This window comes from Amphimedon queenslandica, unplaced genomic scaffold (genome assembly GCF_000090795.2).
Source record: "Amphimedon queenslandica unplaced genomic scaffold, v1.1 AMPQUscaffold_13496, whole genome shotgun sequence".
Lineage (NCBI taxonomy): Eukaryota > Metazoa > Porifera > Demospongiae > Haplosclerida > Niphatidae > Amphimedon > Amphimedon queenslandica.
In genome coordinates this window covers 140,023-163,011 of record NW_003546268.1, presented here as the reverse complement: position 1 = coordinate 163,011, position 22,989 = coordinate 140,023, and the positions used below count along the sequence as shown (strand labels likewise).

Genomic DNA, 22,989 nt, shown 5'->3' with positions numbered 1-22,989 from the left:
AAAGTGGATTTTCTTTCTTTGGCCTTGCCTCAGTGCCTGTACATCAGTAGCATCAGTAAGTGTACCAGAATCAACCAAAACTCTTACTGCATTTCTAACATTTAAAGCACTACTTTCTAGCTTCGTTAGTCTTAAAAAAACTGATACACAGGGCAACAAAATTTCTTTTTAGTCATTAGTTTGTCTAAGTCAAAATCACTCTCAATCTCTACAACTTGGTCCATAAAATGCTTCCTTCAAACATCTATAGCATCTTTGCATCTTTCTACTAATAGATCACCTCTATTTTTGCTTTCTGTGCTCAAGTCTTTACAACAGCCAAAAACACAATGATGGCCATGTTTACAAGAGTATGGGTGGTGCTCATTTTCAGCCCCACCTGTATGCATGCTGCCAGCCCCACCTTGTGACACAAAACTAGCTGCCATACTGAACCTGACTCTTTGTATTTCCGTGAGACGCAGGCCCCGCCTGACTAACACATGCCCATTTAGGCCCTAATTTTTTTGTTGTAAAAGCTCTTTTGACACATTTCTACTTTAAGCCAATTTCAAGATACTTTATCTGCATGTATACTGATATTCTAGAGGCCATAATTGACTCAGGACAGTTTTTATACTGCCACATCATACCAAACAAAGAATCAATAAAAAAATCGACACATAATTTTTAAGAGTGCTGTTACCTGCAGAAACAAATTCTCCAACTGCCACAACAAAAAAGTAAACTGGTTGGGCACTTTGCTTTGAGTCTACCAACTTTTGCACTTTACAAAAAGAGTAAAATGTTCTTACAAGCAAAAAACCAAGCAGGAAGAGATATTTTGAACCTCAAAAGTTTCTGTTCTGAGAGCAGGATTAGCTTGATTCATATTTCTTGTTAACACACATACAGACAGGACAATTCATACACCTTTAATGGCCAATACGTCTATGCATGGCAGTGGTAAAGATGCTAGGTGGCACTCACTTTAATCCCTTGCAAAACATGGCATAACAAGAGCACTATAAAGTGTGTACCATTGCCACAACGGCATAATCTTTACATTTAACAATTCTGTAGTACTTTAAGTGAAACTTAATGAAAGTTAAGCTTTGAAATGGAAAAGGAGGTACAATGTACATGCTTATTGTACTAATGCTGCAGAAAGTTGTGGCTGCAATAAAGGTGTGGCTAAATCAAGCTATACTCCACCTGCATAGTTTACATACACAGTAATGGTGGAACATGGGTTTAGTGTTGAAAGAGCGTCAGTAGCTCTCTACTTTTAAACAGTTTTAGCACACACTTTGTTAGGCTCTAAACTTGTATTGAGTCACTGATGTGTACTCTATAGCCACAAAAGAGATGTATACAAATGTAAATAAACTGACTTTAAGATTTATCTAGACAAACAAAATTTATTTTTATCTGGCTGGTAACATCAAGAGTAAATACTTACTGGAATTACATCAAGAGTATTATTTACTCGTGGTTACATGTACATGTATAAGAGTCACCAGGGCTTTACAAGCAGTTCCAGCTAAAAATGAAGCTCTGAAAGTGAACCGATTCACTCACACACACAATGACTGCTTTACCCTCACTTCATGCCTACACTTGGCTATGGTAACTAGCAAGCAATGTGAACTTAGTTAAGGCATTTAAAATAAATTACTACCAATCAGTTACCTTCTCTTCAAACTTGCTACCTTTGAACGATCCTCTATATAATCCTCCCATGGTAGTCTACCACAAGACCATTCTAACAAGCAGTAGCCAAGTATTTCTAGATCTCCTCTGCGTGATGGATCTATAATGCATAATTAATCAATATAAAGTAGGGATTTTATTACAATGAGGCTTACTAGCTCCATCATGTGCATCAATGCTTGTAAAAGGAAGAGTGCCATAACAATATCCTGGATCAGGTGTGTATGGCTTGTGACCACCTTGAGAATACTGGTACACAAATGATAATCCATAATCTACCAAGTATACCTGAAAATAAATGTAACAGATCATTAGATGCAACAACAGGAAAAATTGGATTTTTGCCAAAAAAGTTTTAAAAGTCCCTGCCAAAGTTTTTGTATCAATTTTCAAAGTTACTCAATAATTAGGCCCAAGACCCTGTACTAGACGTACATGTATATGATAGAATTTTGTCAAAAATAGCTTGGAGAGAATCTTCAATTTGTATATTTTTGATTGGAATCAAGTCCCACTTACTAAACAACATGAACATAATGCATCAGAAGAGTATAACATAAAAATAGAGAACTCTCAGCCATTATTGATGAAGTACCATACATAGTACAGGGTCATTGACAAATTTTCAAAATAATTTTAGAATAAAAGAACAGCAATGAAAGGAGAAACGAGACACCGATGGTGCATTGGCCTTGCCAAAACAAAAAAAAACAATATTAATTTTGTTTTACATGCATGATTTCAAAACTGTATTTTGTCCTGCATATTACCACTGTATTAAGTAACTTGCTTAGACGCTATAGTTTTGATTGCATTCTTTATAGTCTAATTAAATGTGAGGGTGTTTGGGTGTGGCTGCAAACTGACAGTGCAGCATGGCACTTGTTACAGTACAGAGAAAGTGTCAAATCTTGATTGCTAGAGTCAGAGGCGTATTTAGGGGGGGGCTGAGGGGGCTTGAGCACCCCCCTCAGGGCTGGGCTCAGAAAAAATTACTGAAGTCCTGGACTCTTGCATCACTACCAAGCCTCTTAACAAAGTTATCTAGCCCCCTTATCATGGTTTCAGCAGTTTCCAGTGCTTTAAGGAGCAATCAGAAGTACCAGTAACATAGCAGTATGCTTGAAATGATCTTGGCCCCACCCGTAATTGACGAAAATGCAGGAAAAGGCCGTTTTACCGCCGTAAAAGTGGGTGTGGCCAAAATCGCGGCGCACTTCGCGCGCCCTCAGCACCCCCCTTCTTTAATTTCTAGATACGCCCCTGAGAGTTGTCACAGTCCAGTCAAAGTGTCAAACCTTGATTGCTAGTCTGCTAGAGTAAAATGGTGTCTCTTGGAGAACTGCCGGGAGAAGCTTGAGCTTCTTGGACTTGTACTCAGTGCACACATGCATTTAGTAGGCCCTATTTGTTCCATACAAACTCTTGTCAAGCGCCTGAAGTTTATAGGCCTTAGCTACTCTTCCTAAGGACAAGTGCCTCGTGTAAAGTAAAGAGGTAAGTAATTTTTAGGCATTCCTTTCTTCAAGACAAAAAAGTTACATAAAAAGCTACATATTTTTTAAAGAAAAGGTTTTTGTGTCTCTCTAGAGATACTAGATAGCCCTGTTATTGGAAGCATGACAAAATGATAGGAGAACCTCCCTACATTTGGCAAGATTGTTAGCTTTTGATTCCTTGCACTGCCATCTATACTTGATAAAGCTAAAGAAAGTAACTTTTTCTAGCGCATGGAGAAGTTATCTGAGTGTAGGGGACCCCCTTCTAAAACCACAATACCTCAAAGTGAGAGATTGCTTCTGGACAGAATGAATGACAGACAACACACTTAACTACATAGTCCTCGCCCACGCTAATCGCTGGCGAAGCCAAAAAGGCCAAACCTGATCTCTTTGAGAATATCCAGTAAGTATGTTACTACCTTTAATGTCAGCATGAGCATACCCTGAATTATGCAAAAATTCAAGTGCCTCTAACTATAGAGAGAGAGGAAGGAAAGAGAAAGAAGTAAAAGAGATGGATGGTCAAAAATTAATACAACAATAATTCGCTTACTATTCTTAATGCCAGATAGCAAACAGTCTTTACTCCAAACTTCCTCCCGGCTTCTTCAAAAAGCTTTTCAATATTGTCTCCAAATCTCTCCATTACAAGAAAGCAATACTGCAAAGACGGAGAAGTCTCATTCTTTCCCCAATCAATGAACTGAGGCATTGCAAGATACTTTAAATCATGAGACTTCACCCAATCATTTACTGTTAGTAGTAAAAATAAATAAAAATACACACAATAAAAATCATTCCTCACTCTTGTTTGAAAAGGCTACATCTAAGTAACACTGTATTTCACAGAATAATGGTCCATTGCTTATTGGTTCCTGTTTTAATAGAAAAAACAATTTAATAACAAAAAAAATCAGGAAACTCATGCCGTAGAAATTTATTGTGCTTAAAAATTGTCTGTGACCTAATTTTTACATGATATACCATGTACATGTATGTTCAAATTTTTGAGAGTTCAAAGTTTCGTGTTTTAAATAAAATGTGCTCAAAAATTAATATTTGTGTGACAATAGAGCCGAGATGGTCTCTTGAATTTCTAGAATGAGGTGTGCCACAAAGTTCCTCCTGACAGTGGCACTGACAATGGACACTTCATTGCACATCATTATAATAATTTCCCAAAAGCAAAGTTTGCAATTACTATAGACCAGTTGGTGCTAAGTACGTGTATATTCATAAAATTTTATTCATCATGATACTATAGATAAAGTAAAATTTTTCTGCTGTTATTACAAAGCTATAGTTTACTAAGAGTAGAATGGGAGAAAGCAATATCTTTCCTTCTATATGTCCTAATGGCACTTATTTAAGTCCACGAACCAACTATAGACACTGGATAATGGTCAGTAAGCAGTAGCAAGATTGCTGTCACAAATAAATACAGCAGTTTATGGAAAATAAGCTCTTTTCACGATCACTCCATAGACAAACATTACAACTAGGATTCAAAATGGTGGCAAAAAAATTTGACTGTATTTCTGTTTGCGTGTGGGTGGGGCTACATGTGACATTTTGATGATGAAATTCGAAAACATCCAGTCAAACTAAACTGGAACCGACTATACAAGATGATTTATTGGCGAGAGTAATATTTTGGCAAATTTGCCTGTAGAAAGTTAATTAGGAAATTTTATGACGATTTTGTGCCACATGCCATTGAGGAATTTGAGGTTGCTCAAATTGAAACAATATGGCAGATTTTATATTGGCAATTTCTCACAATTTCTTCATAAAACTGCCAATCGCCAATATTAATTCCTCACCAATAAATCATCTTGTACCGTACTTACAATTCTATGAATCATACTAAGTGCCAACTGGTCTGTAGATCTCGTATTCATTACGTTTACCAAATTACCACTTTAATGGCATAACTGCCTGAGAATTCTTCAGCTGTTGAAAATGCTTCGTAAACTTCTCCATAAGCTCCTTTCCCTATTGACTTTCCTAGCCTCCACTTTTCCATAGTAAAGATCCCAGAGAGGAGTGTACCATCTGGTAATGGTGGCACCACCGACTGCCATAGTGGAACTAGACGACCAGCTGCCTTCTTCTTAGTTCTAGCTTTCCTTTTTTTATCCCGTGGTGGGCCAGGCATCATATGTAAATGGGTAGTAGTAAAAGGCTAGTTAGTCTGGTCACACTGTCACAGATATTATGAGAATTTTCAGATATCAAATGAAGCACGACAACCACGTGGCACCTATGGTTTTTACACATGGAAACACGTGGCCGGACCGGATGTTCTGATTAAGAGGCGTGTTTCACCGGATACGTCATATTACGTTTTCATTCACAATAAAAAAAAAACAATGATAAAAAGTATTATTATTATTTTTATAATTTTATTGCTAATCATATTGAGATTTTATGTACAATAATACAATAAAACTTGACATTTATCATGTATTATAATTGCTGAAAATTTCCTTTTCTTTTATTATATCCAGTTTACTAATGCATGACTTTCCCATCTCTTGTCACCTAAAAATGAATGATTTTGGCAACACAATTGCACCAAAACTAAAAATACACTCCTTTTAAAAATAGGCCCACTACAACTACCTATTCTCAAGCTACAAAACCATATAGAAAAAGTTCCAATTAAGTTAGCTAGAAAGGTGGAGCTTGAAAAAACCAAGATTTAGAAAATAACAGCTATTCTACTTGACACAAGCTCTAAATAATAGTCCCACTACAACTAGTGTACAATTACCTATTATTACAATAAAAATTGTTGGCCTAATTCAACAGAGTTAAGCTAAAAAGTGGCTTGAGTGAAAATGTACACAACAGTAGGTTATGACATCCATTGTAGAACTTAAGATATGCAGTCAAGCTATCTTTTATGACCATTATTTCAATATTATGAAGGCTTTGCAAAGTCCTTTGAGGGATCATTCAGCTACTTTAACAAAAGAATAGGCTACAGTGATTGCTTTACTTACCCTGGCAGCCTGAGGACAGCCAGGCCAGATGTGACGTTTATGACGTTTCCTTATGTGAATTTATATGTGTGTATAGAGGAGTTTCGTATCCATGTGTATACAGTATCTATGGCTTTACTATGGAGGGCCGTTTGTTTCAAAATTAGCAGTAATGATAATACATTAGAGAATCTCAAAGAATACGGATTTGTGGTCTATGATCGATCAATCGATCAATTGATTGTTACTAGTTAGGGATTATGCAGCTATGCTCATTATGATAATTATTGTATTTAAAGTTTGTTAAAATAGATAATTATTTTAATAATTCTAACACTACACTTCTCTACTCTATAGTCCACAAGATCAATTAATTAAATAGATCTAGTTTTTATGAACTGGTCTTTTTCTGTGAGGGGCATTGGCGATTTATGTTTAGACTCAGTAGTTGTAATCTACATAGCAAACATCCATAGCTTTCCAGATATCTCACATTGCTGTCCTGAAAAAGATGTGTTAGACATGGCCAAGGGAGATTTAGGATTCACTTTGCCCACTGGATGGTCCTATTATGATAATAAAACATAATATGACCAAAATGAAGAAAATAATTATTAATATTGGCCATTGTTAAGTTTGGTGGTTTTACAGTAGACCTGCATACACTAAATATTATGTTAGCCCGAAACATCAAATAGCTAACTTCAATTCAACTCACAGTTAAATTTCTAAATATTTAGTACAGTAAATGGAGAATGTACATACCATCCTAAAGTGCCATCTGCTTTGTCACCTAGCTGATCATACATTCCACAAAATTTTGCCATGGTAGACTTGGTAGTATTATTGTTGTAGAGGTCAAAAAGCATTCCTGCCTGATAGCACACTGGAAATATCATCATAACTGCAAGTGCAGTTTTACTTGTCCAATATCCAGAAAGAGAATCAGGGATTGGTACAGTTGCTGAAGCTATCAAAATAGATAATTATAATTAACATATTATATAGAACTGTGTTTAACAATCAGGCCCGTAGCCAGGGGGGGTTCGGGGGGTTCGGACGAACCCCCTGTTGTAGCTGCAAAAAAGTTTTAGATTAGCTCCTGTCATGAAGAACAGCACTGCAAAACAGTGGCGTATCTAGACTTTAGATGATGGTGGGGCAAAGATGGCGCGCGAAGCGCGCCGAAAAATTTTTTGAGGGTAATTAATATTCATAATGGGCGTGTCTTTAATTAAAGTACGTCTACGCCCACAATAATGATGATGAAGTCGACTATATCGGACTAGCTCGGCTTGCTCTTTTCTTCTCTAAAGTTCTCTTTTGAGTGTTTTCTTTATTTATTGTGTTCTCTGGCCTTGATCAAGATTGGAGATATCTTAAATTTTTAACTACAGTAAATTAGAAGGCAATATTAATTTTGATTCAGTAGCAGTTGGTAGGGCAAATGCCCTACCATGCCCTACCCAGAGGCGTATTTAGGGGGGGGGCTGAAGGGGCTTGAGCACCCCCCTCAGGGCTGGGCTCAGAAAAAATTACTGAAGTCCTGGACTCTTGCATCACTACCAAGCCTCTTAACAAAGTTATCTAGCCCCCTTATCATGGTTTCAGCAGTTTCCAGTGCTTTAAGGAGCAATCAGAAGTACCAGTAACATAGCAGTATGCTTGAAATGATCTTGGCCCCACCCGTAATTGACGAAAATGCAGGAAAAGGCCGTTTTACCGCCGTAAAAGTGGGTGTGGCCAAAATCGCGGCGCGCTGAGGGCGCCCTCAGCACCCCCCTTCTCTAATTTCTAGATACGCCCCTGCTACCTTGGATATGCCACTGCTGCAAAAGCAGGATTAGCATTTTGGCAGCAGCGAGAAGCACAGATAACCATTTTAGCTGAGTCAGCACATGGCTGAGATGCGTAACTCAAGACCACGCCTACCGACCACGCCCATTCTTGTTAAAATTTTTGCTGCACGCTTCGCGCGCAGCAATTTCCGAACCCCCTGTTTCAAGTTCCTGGCTACGGCCCTGACAATGGACCTAAAACATGGTATGTACTCATATTTCATAGCTGGGAGTTTTTGAATGTGCATTGCTAATGATAAAATATAACTTACATAAGATGTCATCAAGTGGTGAAGGAGGCATGGTAGAGCCACTGTTCCCTTTGCACATACCTTGCAATTCTTCAAATGAAATCTATGATGACATTGGGTATGTGGCTAAGTACAATGATTACATGACTCACTTTTCCTGTTTTATTTATAAAGGTAACAATATCAATTGCTAGACAAGCATCAAATGACTCCAATTTATCAAGAAACATTTGAAAACCATTATAGTCAATGCATCCAGATTTTTCTTTGTCTGCTTCATCAAAATGTTCTTACAAAATGACATCCATGACCAATAACAGAATGGTGTCCTGGAGATGCATGGGCTATCCTTACAGCAGTGTATTGTTCCACTGGCTTACCAAGCACTACTCTACACAATAACGGCTTCCTATAGGATATCATGAATGTAACATATGACATATGACATAATGCTAAATGATTAACGAATTACCTCAAGCAAGTATAACAGGATCTGTTCTTATGTTCAGGGCAACCATTGGTTGCCCTGAACATAGTTACCATTGCCTCCTCCTATTCCGTATACATATTGATTACTTTTTGAAGAATGCTCAGCAAAATATACTCCTATGGTGAAAAGAACAGTTACCATGAATGCATCTTACATTATCATTGTTGCAGTAACTTACCAGCACCAAACATTCCTCCTATGTAGGCATCCCTCTCATCAAACCCGTTATCAGGGGTTGAGACACCAATCTAAAAGTGGGGGGGGGCTCATTTTCATTAATTCAATTATGTTTAAAATAATCCAAAAAATATGGTTCGTTCATCAGCTATGCTTTGTATATGTACATGTAATAGTAAGCAATGAATTGAGGCAGCTGCTATAGCACTAATAAGCTATAGCTAAATTAATAGCATTTTCTAATAACATAAGTAATTAAAAGTGAGGGCAGTGTCCCCCCTGCTGCCTTGCATCAAAATTTAGAGAGGCTCTGCTCTTCTGCATGCAGGCTGCAGCAAAAGTGGGGTGGCTCTGCCCCCCTTCATCAAAACTGGGAGGCTCCAGCCCCCCTGCCCCCCCCAGATTCTCAACCACTGGTTATGAACAATATAAGGGACAAAAGGTGACTCTAAGGAATGTTAATTTTTAAAAATACTTATACATGTATGTGCAACTACATGCATTACCATGAAAGAGCATCAGCTCATTAGCACAGTTGTTATTAGATTCAGCAACTTCCTTTCTCCTGTACTTGTATCTCTCCCATACTTTTGTATTTACTATCCTCTCTATCTGTTAATAAACACATTAATTATTATTAGTAACTATAATACTATTATAGCTTTTATTATTTCATATGAATGAAACACTCCTCCTGCTTTTTCATCATCTCTATACTTGCAAATAGTATTTTGCATATCTACATGTACATGTACATAAGGAATATATTAATTGAGTGTGGTCAATAAAATTAATTGTTATAGATCTACCCATATGTCAATGGATTCTTTATCATCACTTGAAAGTTCTATTACTATTAATGAGTGCCTTAAGTGAAAAAATATTCTAAAGACATGTACGGTACCAGTTGATAAAAAGGATGATGTTTACCTTCATTATTACCAGCTTGTAAGTTCTCTAGCTGATTTGATATCTCTTAAAAACCTGTGTATAATTCCAAATGCTGCTATATTTCAATGCATCATCTCCATTCACTCAATCAGAATATCAATATAGGGATCTAGATCTATGTCATATGATATGCATGCATAAATGAGAGTCTAAGGTTGATGTCAACTATCTTTTTATATGTGTTCTTAATGTTATGTAAACGTTCAGATTTTATAAAAGCATCTACATTTCATCAAATACATTTTCTGATACATAATGTGCTCTTGTATCATGTCTATCTAGCTGATTCAATCAAATTGGATTTTTTTAAATTAAAAGTTGCTCTAGGGTACCATATTATAAAATTTGAATAAGGACGTATGCCGTTTATTGATGCTATTTAGCTTCACATGTATAACCTATTAACTAGCTAGCTCATATTGCTGTCTAAAAAATATGTCTATTTTTTGTAATAAACAATCACTTAAGGCCACTTATAAGGCCTTTTCACACTAGCAAAGCCTTGAAAGGTGCCAATACCCTTTAGCTAATAATGACATCACATGCATTAGCACTCCTGATACCATAAATAGAAGATTATCATGTGAGCTTAAAATATATTCATAGCTCAGTGCCTATGATATTTCCAGGAATCATTGTTAGACAGTTCCAGCATATATACTATGGTTCCAATGACAGCTACAGCAAATATCTCAGTTTTGTAAAATTATGGGTAACAGCTACAGCACATCCACATCCTCTGGCAGGTCTACTGAAGTTACATATGAGAGACTTGAAAAGATTCCTCGTACTGAAGCTGCTTATCGTGTTACTAATGGCAATATTGCTGCTATTGATTTTGGTACATCATCAATCTCACTGGCTTATACCACTAAAGGAGATGCTAATGTTTCGATGATCTCGTTTGAGAGTTCCAAAAAGCAAGAAAGATCTCTCAACATTATTCTATGCAAGAAAGTAGCAAGTGAAAACAAAATAAGAGTAGAAGCTCTGGGAGACAAAGCAGCCACTCTTTATCAAAAATTGAGAAAAGAAGAATATTCTGAGTATATCTACTTTGAAAGGATCAAGATGTTAATGAGAAGAGATCAGGTAGAGTAACTTGTAGTTATAGATTTATAATTTACATATTATCATGATGTAGAAGAGTATTACACGTGACACACCAGTTGAATCTTTGTCTGGTGAGCAGTACTACCTAGTTGAAGTTATTGCATTCATTCTCAAGTATATGAAGGATCTATTGATAGACCACCTCTCGCGTACAGTCAGACCATTAAAAACTACTGATTTTGATTGGGTCATCACTGTTCCTGCTATATGGGATGCACGTGGAAAGAGAATGATGAGAGAAGCTGCCTATTTGGTAAGTCCTTATTAAGTTATTATCACAATGATAGTCATATGATTAAATAGGCTAGTTTACTCACAGAATCTGATGGCATTGTCAATTTTACTCCAGTATCTTCTTCTCCTCTTCCTCTCTGCAGTGATGTTAATCCTGACAAGCTATCATTAGCACTAGAGCCAGAGTCAGCAGCTCTTTATAGCCAGAAGAATATAGCAAGTGATATCAATAAAGATCGGTCCTTGTCAGTTATAAATCCCCCTAAAAAGTACATGGTTATAGATATAGGAGGAGGCACCGTTGATATTACAGCTCATGCTGAAGATGGTGATGATATAATTGTTCAAAATATACCAACTGGGAACGCATGTGGGGGTACTCAAGTTAACGAAGCATTCTCTCAGTTGCTACAAAAGCTAACAAAAGATGCTGGTTACGATAGGTTTTTAGCTTCAAATGCTAGTTTGAAACCAAAGCGAAGTGCTAATATAAACATGATACTTTATACTGATTTTGAAGGGCAAAAATGTTTATTTGGGCAAGAAGAAATCGAAGGAATTGCTATTGACTTGGGTAAAATTGCTGGATTTTATGATAAAGAGCTAAAAGAAGTACAAGGCATGGAAGGCATTGAATATGAATGCGATAGCTCTACATTATACATAAATAAGGATTTCGTGGAGTCCCATTTGTTTGGTCCAGTAATTAGTGACATTAAAAAGTGCCTAAATGAAGCTATTGCTGATAATGGATATGAGGCAGATGCGTTTTATCTTGTGGGTGGATTTGGAGGTTGTAAGTATGTTTACAAGAAGCTCAAGGAAGTTATAGAAAATGCTTATGCCAGTCAAGGTCGTGACCAATGCCCCTCCGTTTTGACACCAATTGAGCCTCATCTTGCTGTTGCTCAAGGAGCTGTCTTGTGGCGCAAGAATCCAGAAATAATTAAATTGCGAAAATCAGATGCTACTTATGGCATAGCAATTTTCGTACCGTTCGATAAAGCTCAACATGATAAGCATTATAAATATCTACATGAAGAAGAAAGAATATACAGGTGCGACTCAATCTTTTTTCCCTTCCTTAAGAGAAGTGAAACGCCAGATTACAATGAAGTAATGGTTACAAGTCTCATTCCACACAATCAGTCTGACAAGGAAGTATGCGTTAAAATCTTCTCTACTTCAGAACCTGATGTCCAATATGTAGTTGATAAGAATGGACAAAGCACAGTCAGAGAAATAGGTCAGCTATTGCTTCACGTTCCAAATCCACAAAAGCTGCCTAAGTCCCAGCGCAAAATAGATGTCATAATGGATTTCAGTGGCACAGAAATACAGGCTAAAGCAAAATATAGAGTAGATGAGAGTGAAGTTAAAACTGTTTGTGACTTTCTTTCTGCACAACCCTGGCGCTTAGGCCAAAAGTAGATAATCTACTCTTGCCTAGGCTGTTAGCTTTTTTGTTTTTTGAGCTATTATTATTTTAGTGATTATTCTAGGAAAATACTATTCATAGCTATGATATTGTAGTTTTATCTTGTGATTCTTAGAAAAGTTATCATTACATGATTGACTTAACTTGAAGTGTGATATTTCTGAGAAACACAATTCTGCCTGACCTGAGCCAACATTGCTTACACTAAATGCACCATCTAGTATCCTGTATTAGTTGTCACAGCACTTACTATCTACTATCATCCATGCAATGCATTCTAGGATATTCTTGAAGGGTCAATGATGTGAAGGACAATGACTATTGACTACTAGTCTATACCAATTCTACTTCTGTGGCATCTATTTACAAGTTGAACTTAGAGATTTAGAAACGAGACGCCTACAGTGCTTGGACTTGTTGCAGTTGCTCTTGCATTCATGCACTATTAAAAGCAATGAATTATGGTATTTATCTCTATCAGACAAAAACTACAATTTATTGCTTTCAATAGTGCATGTTCTGTACCAACTCAAGTAAAGAGAGCTATAAAAGCAAACACCCATTATGATGCCACAGATACTATTGCCTTGATACATTTTATTCACTATAAGCAATCATGAATAAGGCATCTTTATGTAATAGGTTCATAGGGAGAACCCGGTTCTCAGGGTTACCAAGAGCTGAGAGACCCAAGACCTGAGATCTGAAGCGACATTGGGCAACTAAGAACCTGTGAAAGTTTCATTTTTATCCCACATTCCCATAAAAGGTCATTCCAGTTTTTCTTGGTCCAAACTCAGTTTGCACATAATAAACAGATTATGGTAGGAACTGTGTTGAAACATGATCCACCATGATTATCAATTCGTCTAGTAGATCTAGTAACACAGCTATTTTTTGTTTGTGATGTAATGAATGTAGTGCAATATTGTAGTTCCTTACAAAAATTAAGTACATTGTCACTTTAATGTCTCTCCCTTTCTCTTAAACTAGAGTCTACTACTTAATTTGACAGACTATATCACTAGTTATCTATATAAGACTTATTGAAAGTGAAATATAACAATAACAATAATAATAATAATAATAATAATAATAATAATAATAATGTTAAGTATTGTTGCTCATGTCTAGTGAAGAAGATGATGACATTGAATCTGTTGCTGAAGGTTTCTTTATTCTAAATGTAATAATATACTCAGGATAAGCCTATGAAGAAATAATAATATAACACAATCATTACAGTATACAATGAATTCACCTGTTCCCCTCTATAAATTACATATTCAGGATAGTTAAGACCACCAGCACTGGGTCTACCAATAACAGAATGGTGTCCTGGAGGTGCATGGGCTATCCTTACTGCAGTGTATTGTTCCACTGGCTTACCAAGCACTACTCTACACAATAACAGCTTCCTATAGGATATCATGAATGTAACGTATGACATATGATTAACTAATTACCTCAAGCAAGTATAACAGGATCTGTTCTTATGTTCAGGGCAACCATTGCCTCCTCCTATTCCGTATACATATTGATTACTTTTTGAAGAATGCTCAGCAAAATATATCCCTATAGTGAAAGAAACAGTTACCATGGATACATCTTACATTATCATTGCCATGGTAACTTACCAGCGCCAAACATTCCTCCTATGTAGGCGTGTCTCTCATCAAACCCGTTATGAACAATATAAGGGACAAAAGGTGACCCTAGTTAAAGGAACATTCATTTTAAAATACTTATATGTACAACTACATGTATTACCATGAAAGAGCATAAGCTCATTAGCACAGTTGTTATTAGATTCGGCGACTTCCTTTCTCCTGTACTTGTATCTCTCCCATACTTTTGTATTTACTATCCTCTCTATCTGTTAATAAACACAATAATTATTATTAGTAACTACTACTATTAGTACTTTTAGTATTTCATATGAATCAAACACTCCTCCTGCTTTTCCATCATCTCTATGTTCACAAATAGTACTTTGCATCTACATGTACATGTACATAAGGAATATGTGTAACTGAGTGTGGTCAATAAAATGGTTGTACCCACCAAATCTGCAGTGTCGATGAATTCTTTATCATCACTGGAGAGTTCTATTAATTGAGTGCCTTGAGTAGGCTTTGTTGTGGTGACACCCACAGGGTATTCTTAAGAGATGTGACCAGTTGATAAAAAATTCTAAGAATTGTTCATACCTTCATTATTGCCCTGTACAAGTTCCCTGATTCTCTTTAAAAGCCTGTGTCTAACACCGAATGCTGTTATTCCAATGCTTTGTAGATCATCTCCATTCATCTCAATCAGAATATCAATAGTAATCTATGCAATACACACAAACATATAAATCATTAGGGTAAAATAATTATGTCAGCTCAAATAATTGTATTCAATACTGGTAATACATTACATGTGCTCAGCTTCTTTTCAGTATGCTGATAGCACACTGAATCAAAATTCAAAATTGGATTTTTAAGTAGGCAAAATGATGTACTTTTATAGTACAAAAAGGCTAGGAGCAATTTTTATTAAATTTTCTGAATAATTTTGAGCTGATTCGAATGGAATTGAATTTTTGTTTAATTTGCTCACAATTGGGCCAAAGGCCCTGTACTATTGTAATACAGTGTTTTTTTATCAATAGAGAATTTTCTATTCATTTTATTGCATTTTCTGATACGTAAATCTATGCTTTGTTGAAAGTTTGAAGTGATCTGATCAAAATTAGGTTTTGGCCAAAGGACATGTGAAATTTCAGGTACAGATATAAACTGCCTATTTTATTCACATAATATACATGTACATGCACATACACAATCATACAGAAAGTTTAATTCCTTTTTGAGTAAAATTGTTATGATCTGAAAAACGCCTATTTCATCAAGGTAACTATTATGTAGGAAAGCACTTGTAAAACTGATGTTCTTTATCATAACCATTCACTGATACTTTAAGTAACTAATTTCCTTTCTTTCTCTCATTCATGGTTTTTACAGCATAGTGCTCGTGCAGCTAGTCAGCAGATTATAAAATTGCTCAAAAATTGGGCCAAAGACCCAGTACTATAGTATATACTATATCCCAGTTGAGTTTGGGACAAGAAAAACTGGAATAACTTTCTATAGGAATGTGGGATAAGGATGAAACTTTTACAGGTTCTTAGTCGCCAAAGTCCATCAAAATCTGTGAAATTTTGGGTCTCTCAGCCCTTGGGAACCCTGAGAACCGGGTTCTCCCTATAAACCCAATGGCATACTAAAATGACGTTTTATGACAATTTATCTACGTCATAGTTTACATAAGAACATGTGGTCGAGCACGCAAACTGATAATTCTTGGCCTTTATCAGAGGCGTATTTAGGGGGGGCTGAGGGGGCTTGAGCACCCCCCTCAGGGCTGGGCTCAGAAAAAATTACTGAAGTCCTGGACTCTTGCATCACTACCAAGCCTCTTAACAAAGTTATCTAGCCCCCTTATCATGATTTTAGCAGTTTCCTGTGCTTTAAGGAGAAATCAGAAGTACCAGTAACATAGCAGTATGCTTGAAATGATCTTGGCCCCACCCGTAATTGACGAAAATGCAGGAAAAGGTCGTTTTACCGCCGTAAAAGTGGGTGTGGCCAAAATCGCGGCGCACTCCACGCGCCCTCAGCTCCCCCCTTCTTCATTTCCTAGATACGCCCCTGTTTATGAAGACTAGTTGGCTCCAGCAGCTATTGTACTGCTTATCAGCAACAGCAAGACTGTTTTAAGAGTGAAACAACACAGCCGCCATGCTTCTATGAATATAATTAAAATGTCATTTTATGACGTAGCTACATTTTCAAATTCCATGCAGCTGCTTCCACTTCCGTCCCAAACTGAACTGGGATATAGTATAGAAAATTTCGACAAAAATCACAACAAGAGAATTCTCTATTTATATAATTTTTTTGATACATATACCATACTAACAGGTTATTAGCGCCCTTCGTTGTTAAGCACCTAGTTCTTATTAGGCGCCTAGCTCAATGTAGCTCTTAGCATGGGTTTGTTAAGCGCAGTACAAAACAGTAGGAGTCCAAGCAGTAGGAGTTAAAGTAGTAGGAGTCCAAACACTTTTTATAAGCATTGTGACCCCAAACCAGACTGACAAAAGAGTATTCTTCACCACCCGCCATTGTAAAGCCAGAAAAGTGACTGATTATTAGTGATTAATTAATTATTATCCTAAACCACACCTACTGTATTTATTAAGTACTGAGTCATTATTAAGCGGCCGTTGTTCTGTCATTTTCTACATAAGCGCCTATGCTTAATAACCCGTTAGTACGGTACATGCCCTTATGCTACTACGTATCAACTTTGAACTGATTCCAATCATATTTAGATTTTTTTAATTTTCAAAAGTTGCTAAAAATCAGGTTGAGCACCCTGAACTATAATAGTACAAAAAATTTGGCCAAATTTCATCAAAAATGGCTAAGAGAGAATTCACCAATTTTATAATTTTTCGAATACATTATACACATACATGTACGTACATGTCCTTGTGTTGCATATTAATTTTAACTAATTTTGGAATTTTTCATGAATTTTTTCAAGTAGATCAAAAATCGGCCTGAGCAGTGAGCACCCTGTACTATAACAGTACAGGCCAAAGTCATAAAAAATGGCCAGGAGAAAATTCTCCAATTTTATAATTTTTTCTAATACACATACATGTACATGTCCTTGTGTTATGTATGAACTTTGAACTGATTCCGATCAAGTTTGAATTTTTCATAAATCTTTAAAGTTGCTCAAAAATTGGGCCAAGCACCATGTCTGATGTACTAATGACTAGGATAGAAATCTAAATTATTACAATTTTTCTCATGTACATATGTCTGTCCTTATGTTATGTACATCAAAACTGAACTGTTTCCATAAATTTTTATAGTTGCTTTAAAGTCCAAATGTGTATTGTAGGCTTGTATAGCACTTGCCAGCTAAGCATAATGTTAGCTCACTTAGCATGCTTTGTAGGAATTAAACCCTGCTCCCATTATCTCTCTTTTTCCTCCCCCTTCTCTATTCCTCCCTCCTCTCTCTTACTTGCTCTCTCTCAAATAGCTCAACAAGATGTCCCAGCTCTAATTCAGTTAAAATATCTTTAACAGTGACATTGTGCCATGGTGGAGGAGCATCTAAAAATAACAAAAAAACAAGTACAAATTAAACTATCATTCTATCACACTGTTACCTCCTCCTCCTCTATAACTCATAAAACCTTTATCAGAACCATCCCCTACACCTGCTGGCCCTCCTCTCTGCTGTGTTACCATACCATTTTTATCATCCACTCCATCCCCCAGTACAAGTTCACTGGCTAATAGACTTGCCCCAGCAGCTGTGAGTCCTTTGTTGACTATGTTTGACTTAGCTTCTTTTTCAGCAGGTGGTATGGTCAGTGGGATATCCTTCATCATGGCATCTTGAAGTAATGCAATAACATCATCAGCCTGAGGTAAAGGAGAGAGAGAAGGAAGGAAGGGAGAAGAAGAGTGGAAGAAATCTCAATATTCATTTTCTATTTTTCACTAACAGTTGCAAGGTCCAGTGGTATCTGTCCCTCTTGGTTCTTGAGGTACACATCAGCACCATGAATAATCTAAACAAACAAAGAGAAGTACAATAATTAAAGTTCATGTAGATCCTTACCAGTAAAGAACAGACTTGTGTTCTTCCTTTCTGTGCCGCCTCATGTAATGGGGTGAAATTCCATCTATCAGTAGCATTAATTACACTATTGTATCTAATGAGTAATGAGGCTACATCTACATGCTACAGGGCAGGAGGGACAAATAATAATAATAACAATAATAATAATAACAATAATAATAATAATAGCTACTCACTCCATATGAAGAAGCATTGTGTAGTGGTACCAGTCCTCCTTTGTCCTTAGCATTCACGTCGGCTTTATTTTCTAATAAATACTCAACAACATCAAGATGATTGTAACCAGCTGCAGGTAAAAATTAAAAAATATATTTATGTTCTTAGGTGTGGTATAGCTAACCTGCTAGATGTAAGGGAGTGGAGTTACGACCATATTCATCTCTACAATTGACATTATCTTCAGTTAATAATTTCTTGACCTATAAACAATAACAACATTTAAATAACAAATAATGATAATAACAAACAAAAAGACAACAACAATAAAAAACAAATAATAATAATAATAATAATAATAATAAAACTTACTCTCTCAATTTCTCCTTTCTTTGCAGCATCCAGCAGTGCTGGTTCACCTCTCAATAAATCAGCAAGATCACTTTTAGGATCCTTCACAAGATCTATTGGTGTCAAGTTATCTCTGTTCTTACTGTGGACATTAGCACCATTCTATATAAGGAAACAAAGATTTATAAATAGAACAACAGATTACATTACAGAAATCATAGCTACATGTACACATATATATGTACATGTAGTTTTAATGAAGCTCATACTTTTAGTAAAAGTTTGCAAATGTCGTATTTTTCTTTAGCAGCTGCTTCATGTAATGGAGTGAACTTCCAAAGATCCATTGCATTAACATTAGCTTTATACTACAAAACATACATAATAGTCACATGATGGTCACATGATAGTTAAATGATAGTCACATGATAGTCACATGGTTTTACCTTCACAAGCAACTCAGCTACCTCATAGTGTCCATAAGAGCAGGCATTGTGTAATGGTACAAGACCCCTAAGAATGAAAATTAAAACAATGCCCAGGCCCTTCTTTAATTACCCTTTATCTTTAGCGTGTACATCAGCACCATTCTCTAATAGAAACTCAACCACAGTCACTCTGTTGTAACCAGCAGCAAAATGAAGAGGTGTCGACATTCTTCCCTTTGTATCGCGACAGTTGACGTTCTGAGGAGTGCATATTTTCTGTGTCAGTGGACAAAAGAACAAAGACACATAAAACAAGGCTTTGATGCATCCCTTTTGTATCACATCTATATTCATCTGTCTTCCTTTCTTTTTATCTTTTCTCCCTCTTCCTCTCTCTCTTCTCTTTACCTTCAAAATCTCAAGGTCAGAATTCCTTGCTGCCTCAAGGAGCTGTTGTTCGATTTCAAATTGAGACACAGGTGGCTCATTCTTCAATATCAACTGTATGGTATCTGACGTCTTCAACTGATATATAGTCTGTCCTTGATTATTGACTATAGAGGGATTGGCACCACTGGAAAGGAGATATCGACAGATTTGTGCATGCTCATTTTGGACAGCCCAGTGAAGCGAGGTCATCCCATTTATGTCTTGATGGTTTATCTAAAATATAAAAAGAATATAAATAATACATTATTAAGTGTTCCATTGTTAATTTACGTACATTTGCTCCTCTTTGGACCAGCTGTTCAACAACTTCAAGTATTCCCTTCTTTGCTGCACATATCAATGGAGTCATGTTTCTAAAAGTGAGACGAATAATAAACATGCTCTTTTTTACTCTCTCCCTCCATCCTCTCTCTTTTCTCTACAATTCTCCCTTCCACTCTCTTTTCCCTCTCTCTCACTCTTTATTTCCAATATTTAAGTTTATTCCTCTTTTCAATAAAGCATCAATGACTGACTGTCTGTTACTTGATTTTGACAAAACTGCCTTATGCTAGAGAAGAAGAAAAATAAAGAGGGAGAAAAAAAATTATTCAATATTGCATGTCCTAAATGTACATGTACATGTATACTATACATTTCAAAATATTCCCAGACCCCATCCTATTATCCAGACCCTATACTCACCAGTAGTGTATCCAGTGTCTGGTGATGTTGAAATTTTAATAATTGAGATGAAAGAAGTTTCTTTAGTAGAATAATTCCACCGTCTTCAGCAGCTGCCAACAATTGGTAACCACGATACTCAGCTATAAAAAGCAGCTCATAATAATGTGCCTACTATACATACTCCTTACAGTCTAGCTTCTTCCTGAACTCTTCACTAGGTGCTAGATTAAAGGCAGTCTTCCCGTGACAGTTAGCAATGCTTGGATTTGCTCCATGAGCTAATAATAAACTGCAGACGTCTGATCTTCCCTTTGATGCTGCCTCTTGTAACGGAGTGAACTGCCACAAGTCAGTGACATTTATTGATGCACCATACTGCGAGAGGAAGAGAGGGTGAAAGATAAAAAAATTTAATATAAATTAACCTTTAAGAGTAGTTCAGCCACTTCATAATGTCCATATGAGCAAGCATTGTGTAATGGAACCAATCCACTGCAGAGAGAGAGGGAAGGAGAGAGAAAGAGAGAGAGGCAGAAAGAGAGAGAGATGAACTATAGTACTTTTATGTACTAATAATTCACACACACATATGAATTAGGGTATAAATTAGTGTTAAATAATGTATCAATTGATAAATATTTTAAAAAGTAAAAACATATGTACATGTACTGACCCTTTGTCTTTAGCATGAACATCAGCACCTTGCTTTAATAGGAGCTGGACAATACTTGTTCTGTTATACCCAGCTGCTAAATGGAGAGGAGTAGACTAAAGAGAAATGAAATTAAAGTTACTTGTGTAGTTAATAATGTCAAACTTACTCTCCTTCCATCGCTAGCATGACAATTAACATTCAATGGAGTCAGTATCTGCATTAGCAGCTGTTCATCGCCAACCCTGCAATATAATAATAATTTACATACATAAAGGAGTGGTCATATAAAGTTATGTAATTGTATTAGGTAATGTTAAATATAAATAATCAGGTTACAATAAAGTGTGTACATACACACCCACAAACACAAACATCTGTATCCCATTCTCCCCCAGTGGTTAACATGATACTTGTGAATATCATTCTATCAAGTGATACCAATGCACTAACACATATGCACAAACACATAGACACCAACTATGAATTGTAATACTAGAAGGTATATTATTTCATGCTTCACTCACTCTCTCACACACACACACTCACTGCTTACTTTGCTGCCTCAAGCAATTCATCTTGTCTATAAGTGCCTAAAGAAAAAAAGAGAAAGAGAGAGAAAGGGGAGAGAGAGAGAGGTTGTAGATGTACATGCAATGTAAAATGAAGAATAGAAGGATAAGAGAAAAGATTATAGTACTACTTACCTAGCAATACTTCTCTAGCTTGACCATTAGCTAAATCAATAGGAGCCTTTCTATCAGTGTTCAATAGAGAAGAATCAGCACCATGCTGTAGGAGAACTAAAGAGAGAAAGAGGAACAAGCTGATTTAATTGTGCCCAGGGCATTTACATACATGTATATGTAAATGAACAATAATTATAAGATTGTGCTACATTTACTAGACAAAATTAATTATTGAAGGCAATGTTGACATTAGGCACTTTAATATGCAAAGAAATAATGTAATTGTGTGTCACAAATATAGAGTAACGGCACAAACAAACACAATTATGTTTATTTAATTATTGCCATTCAGACAGTATGACTGTCGTATTGTGCATGTGTGTGACTGCATTCCACACATAATAATCATTCATTTTATGCGATGGGGTCAAATTCTTCCTCCTTTCTCTCCCCCACTCTCTCTCTTTGTTGATCACTTCCTCTATTTGTCCTAATACCCCCTTCTCACTCTCTCTCTATAGCACACCCACCTATACAGACATCAGCTTTTCCTTTGATGGCTGCTTCGTGTAGTGGACTAAATTTCCAGTTATCTTGAGCATTTGGGTTGGCCCCGTTGGACAAAAGCAGCTGGACAACATCGACATGGCCAAAAGAACAAGAATTGTGCAGAGGTATCAACCCACCTAATAGAGACAGAATAATAATTCTGATGATTATTGTACTATAATTCTTTTGACATGCAGTACCTTCATCCCTAAAATCAACATGGGCTCCTTTCTCTATCAAAAATTTGACTATGTCTCTCCTGCCAAAACCTAAAAAGAAGAAAGAAAAGATAAATAAACAAGAGTCAGAGATAGTAAACAAATTAATGTTCGATCACTGAATCTAAAGGTGCTAATTGTCTCTTCTCACCGGCTGCAAAGTGTAATGGAGTGCTCTTTCTACCGTGCAGGTCCCTCTCGTTCGCCGAAGACTGTCTCTGCTGTATTAAGTTCTGTACCGTGTCTATGTCACCATTTTTACACGCTTCAAAGAGTCTGGCCAAATCCCCTGTGTTCTTATCAGCGCTCTCTCCCTCTTCTATCGACTGGGAGGTTTGTCTGGAATCACCAGGTATCTTTGCTTGATGATCCCTAGTATCCATGTCACAGTATGAGACTAGTCTCGAAGAAGACACAGGGACAAATGGATGATCCTCGCTTT

General features: G+C 36.5%; 4 protein-coding genes across 4 annotated transcripts in view; 1 reads left to right on the top strand and 3 right to left on the bottom strand.

The window, feature by feature from the left end:
* Nucleotides 1-5,352, bottom strand: part of LOC100638077 (serine/threonine-protein kinase VRK1-like) — a gene marked incomplete at its 3' end in the record, with an annotated part of 6,754 nt that extends 1,402 nt beyond the window's left edge. Inside the window, exons 1-6 of the mRNA XM_011411977.2 lie at nt 5,113-5,352; nt 4,000-4,069; nt 3,748-3,947; nt 3,576-3,668; nt 1,848-1,980; nt 1,672-1,792 (exon numbers count right to left, since the gene is read on the bottom strand). Of these exons, the coding sequence (XP_011410279.2) occupies nt 1,672-1,792; nt 1,848-1,980; nt 3,576-3,668; nt 3,748-3,947; nt 4,000-4,069; nt 5,113-5,352 (857 nt within the window). The remainder of the gene's footprint in view (nt 1-1,671; nt 1,793-1,847; nt 1,981-3,575; nt 3,669-3,747; nt 3,948-3,999; nt 4,070-5,112) is intronic.
* A 922-nt stretch (nt 5,353-6,274) lies between these two features.
* LOC100637949 (uncharacterized) lies at nt 6,275-9,081 on the bottom strand. The gene is made up of 6 exons (XM_019993381.1): nt 8,743-9,081; nt 8,423-8,679; nt 8,292-8,373; nt 6,947-7,151; nt 6,730-6,747; nt 6,275-6,683 (listed from the first exon to the last, which is right to left on the bottom strand). The coding sequence occupies exons 2-6, from the start codon at nt 8,498-8,500 to the stop codon at nt 6,671-6,673; spliced, it is 396 nt and encodes a 131-aa protein (XP_019848940.1). The 5' UTR covers nt 8,501-8,679; nt 8,743-9,081; the 3' UTR covers nt 6,275-6,670.
* A 1,381-nt stretch (nt 9,082-10,462) lies between these two features.
* Nucleotides 10,463-12,796, top strand: LOC105316785 (heat shock 70 kDa protein 12A-like). The gene is made up of 3 exons (XM_011411974.2): nt 10,463-10,980; nt 11,033-11,254; nt 11,305-12,796. Exons 1-3 carry the CDS (start codon nt 10,597-10,599, stop codon nt 12,664-12,666), a joined length of 1,968 nt encoding a protein of 655 aa, XP_011410276.1. The 5' UTR covers nt 10,463-10,596; the 3' UTR covers nt 12,667-12,796.
* A 905-nt stretch (nt 12,797-13,701) lies between these two features.
* LOC100637824 (tankyrase-2-like) lies at nt 13,702-22,955 on the bottom strand. Its single transcript, XM_019993378.1, has 31 exons — nt 22,699-22,955; nt 22,530-22,598; nt 22,311-22,466; nt 21,799-21,894; nt 21,648-21,684; nt 21,261-21,336; nt 21,113-21,207; nt 20,865-20,931; nt 20,628-20,814; nt 20,458-20,579; nt 20,232-20,323; nt 20,048-20,126; nt 19,732-19,986; nt 19,454-19,599; nt 19,342-19,408; nt 19,165-19,263; nt 18,917-19,057; nt 18,729-18,807; nt 18,565-18,674; nt 18,368-18,490; nt 18,252-18,317; nt 17,910-18,168; nt 17,762-17,853; nt 14,884-15,007; nt 14,738-14,835; nt 14,598-14,672; nt 14,444-14,549; nt 14,311-14,388; nt 14,140-14,248; nt 13,935-14,091; nt 13,702-13,882 (listed from the first exon to the last, which is right to left on the bottom strand). The coding sequence occupies exons 1-31, from the start codon at nt 22,928-22,930 to the stop codon at nt 13,784-13,786; spliced, it is 3,591 nt and encodes a 1,196-aa protein (XP_019848937.1). The 5' UTR covers nt 22,931-22,955; the 3' UTR covers nt 13,702-13,783.
* Between the last annotated feature and the right edge of the window lie 34 nt (nt 22,956-22,989).

Bases quoted from the DNA above. Each gene is read 5' to 3' on its own strand.
- LOC100637949 (XM_019993381.1), bottom strand. From the start codon at position 8,500: ATGTTTCTTGATAAATTGGAGTCATTTGATGCTTGTCTAGCAATTGAT. The intron at 8,374-8,422 runs GTGAGTCATGTA...ATGTCATCATAG, and splicing joins TTATAAATAAAACAGGAAAA to ATTTCATTTGAAGAATTGCA. The intron at 7,152-8,291 runs GTAAGTTATATT...CTATTTTGATAG, and splicing joins ACCACTTGATGACATCTTAT to CTTCAGCAACTGTACCAATC.
- LOC105316785 (XM_011411974.2), top strand. From the start codon at position 10,597: ATGGGTAACAGCTACAGCACATCCACATCCTCTGGCAGGTCTACTGAA. The intron at 10,981-11,032 runs GTAGAGTAACTT...ATCATGATGTAG, and splicing joins TGTTAATGAGAAGAGATCAG to AAGAGTATTACACGTGACAC. The intron at 11,255-11,304 runs GTAAGTCCTTAT...ATGATTAAATAG, and splicing joins TGAGAGAAGCTGCCTATTTG to GCTAGTTTACTCACAGAATC.
- LOC100637824 (XM_019993378.1), bottom strand. From the start codon at position 22,930: ATGGATACTAGGGATCATCAAGCAAAGATACCTGGTGATTCCAGACAA. The intron at 21,208-21,260 runs GTAAGTTTGACA...ATTTCTCTTTAG, and splicing joins ATGCTAGCGATGGAAGGAGA to TCTACTCCTCTCCATTTAGC. The intron at 19,058-19,164 runs GTATGAGCTTCA...TTCCTTATATAG, and splicing joins TTTGCAAACTTTTACTAAAA to AATGGTGCTAATGTCCACAG.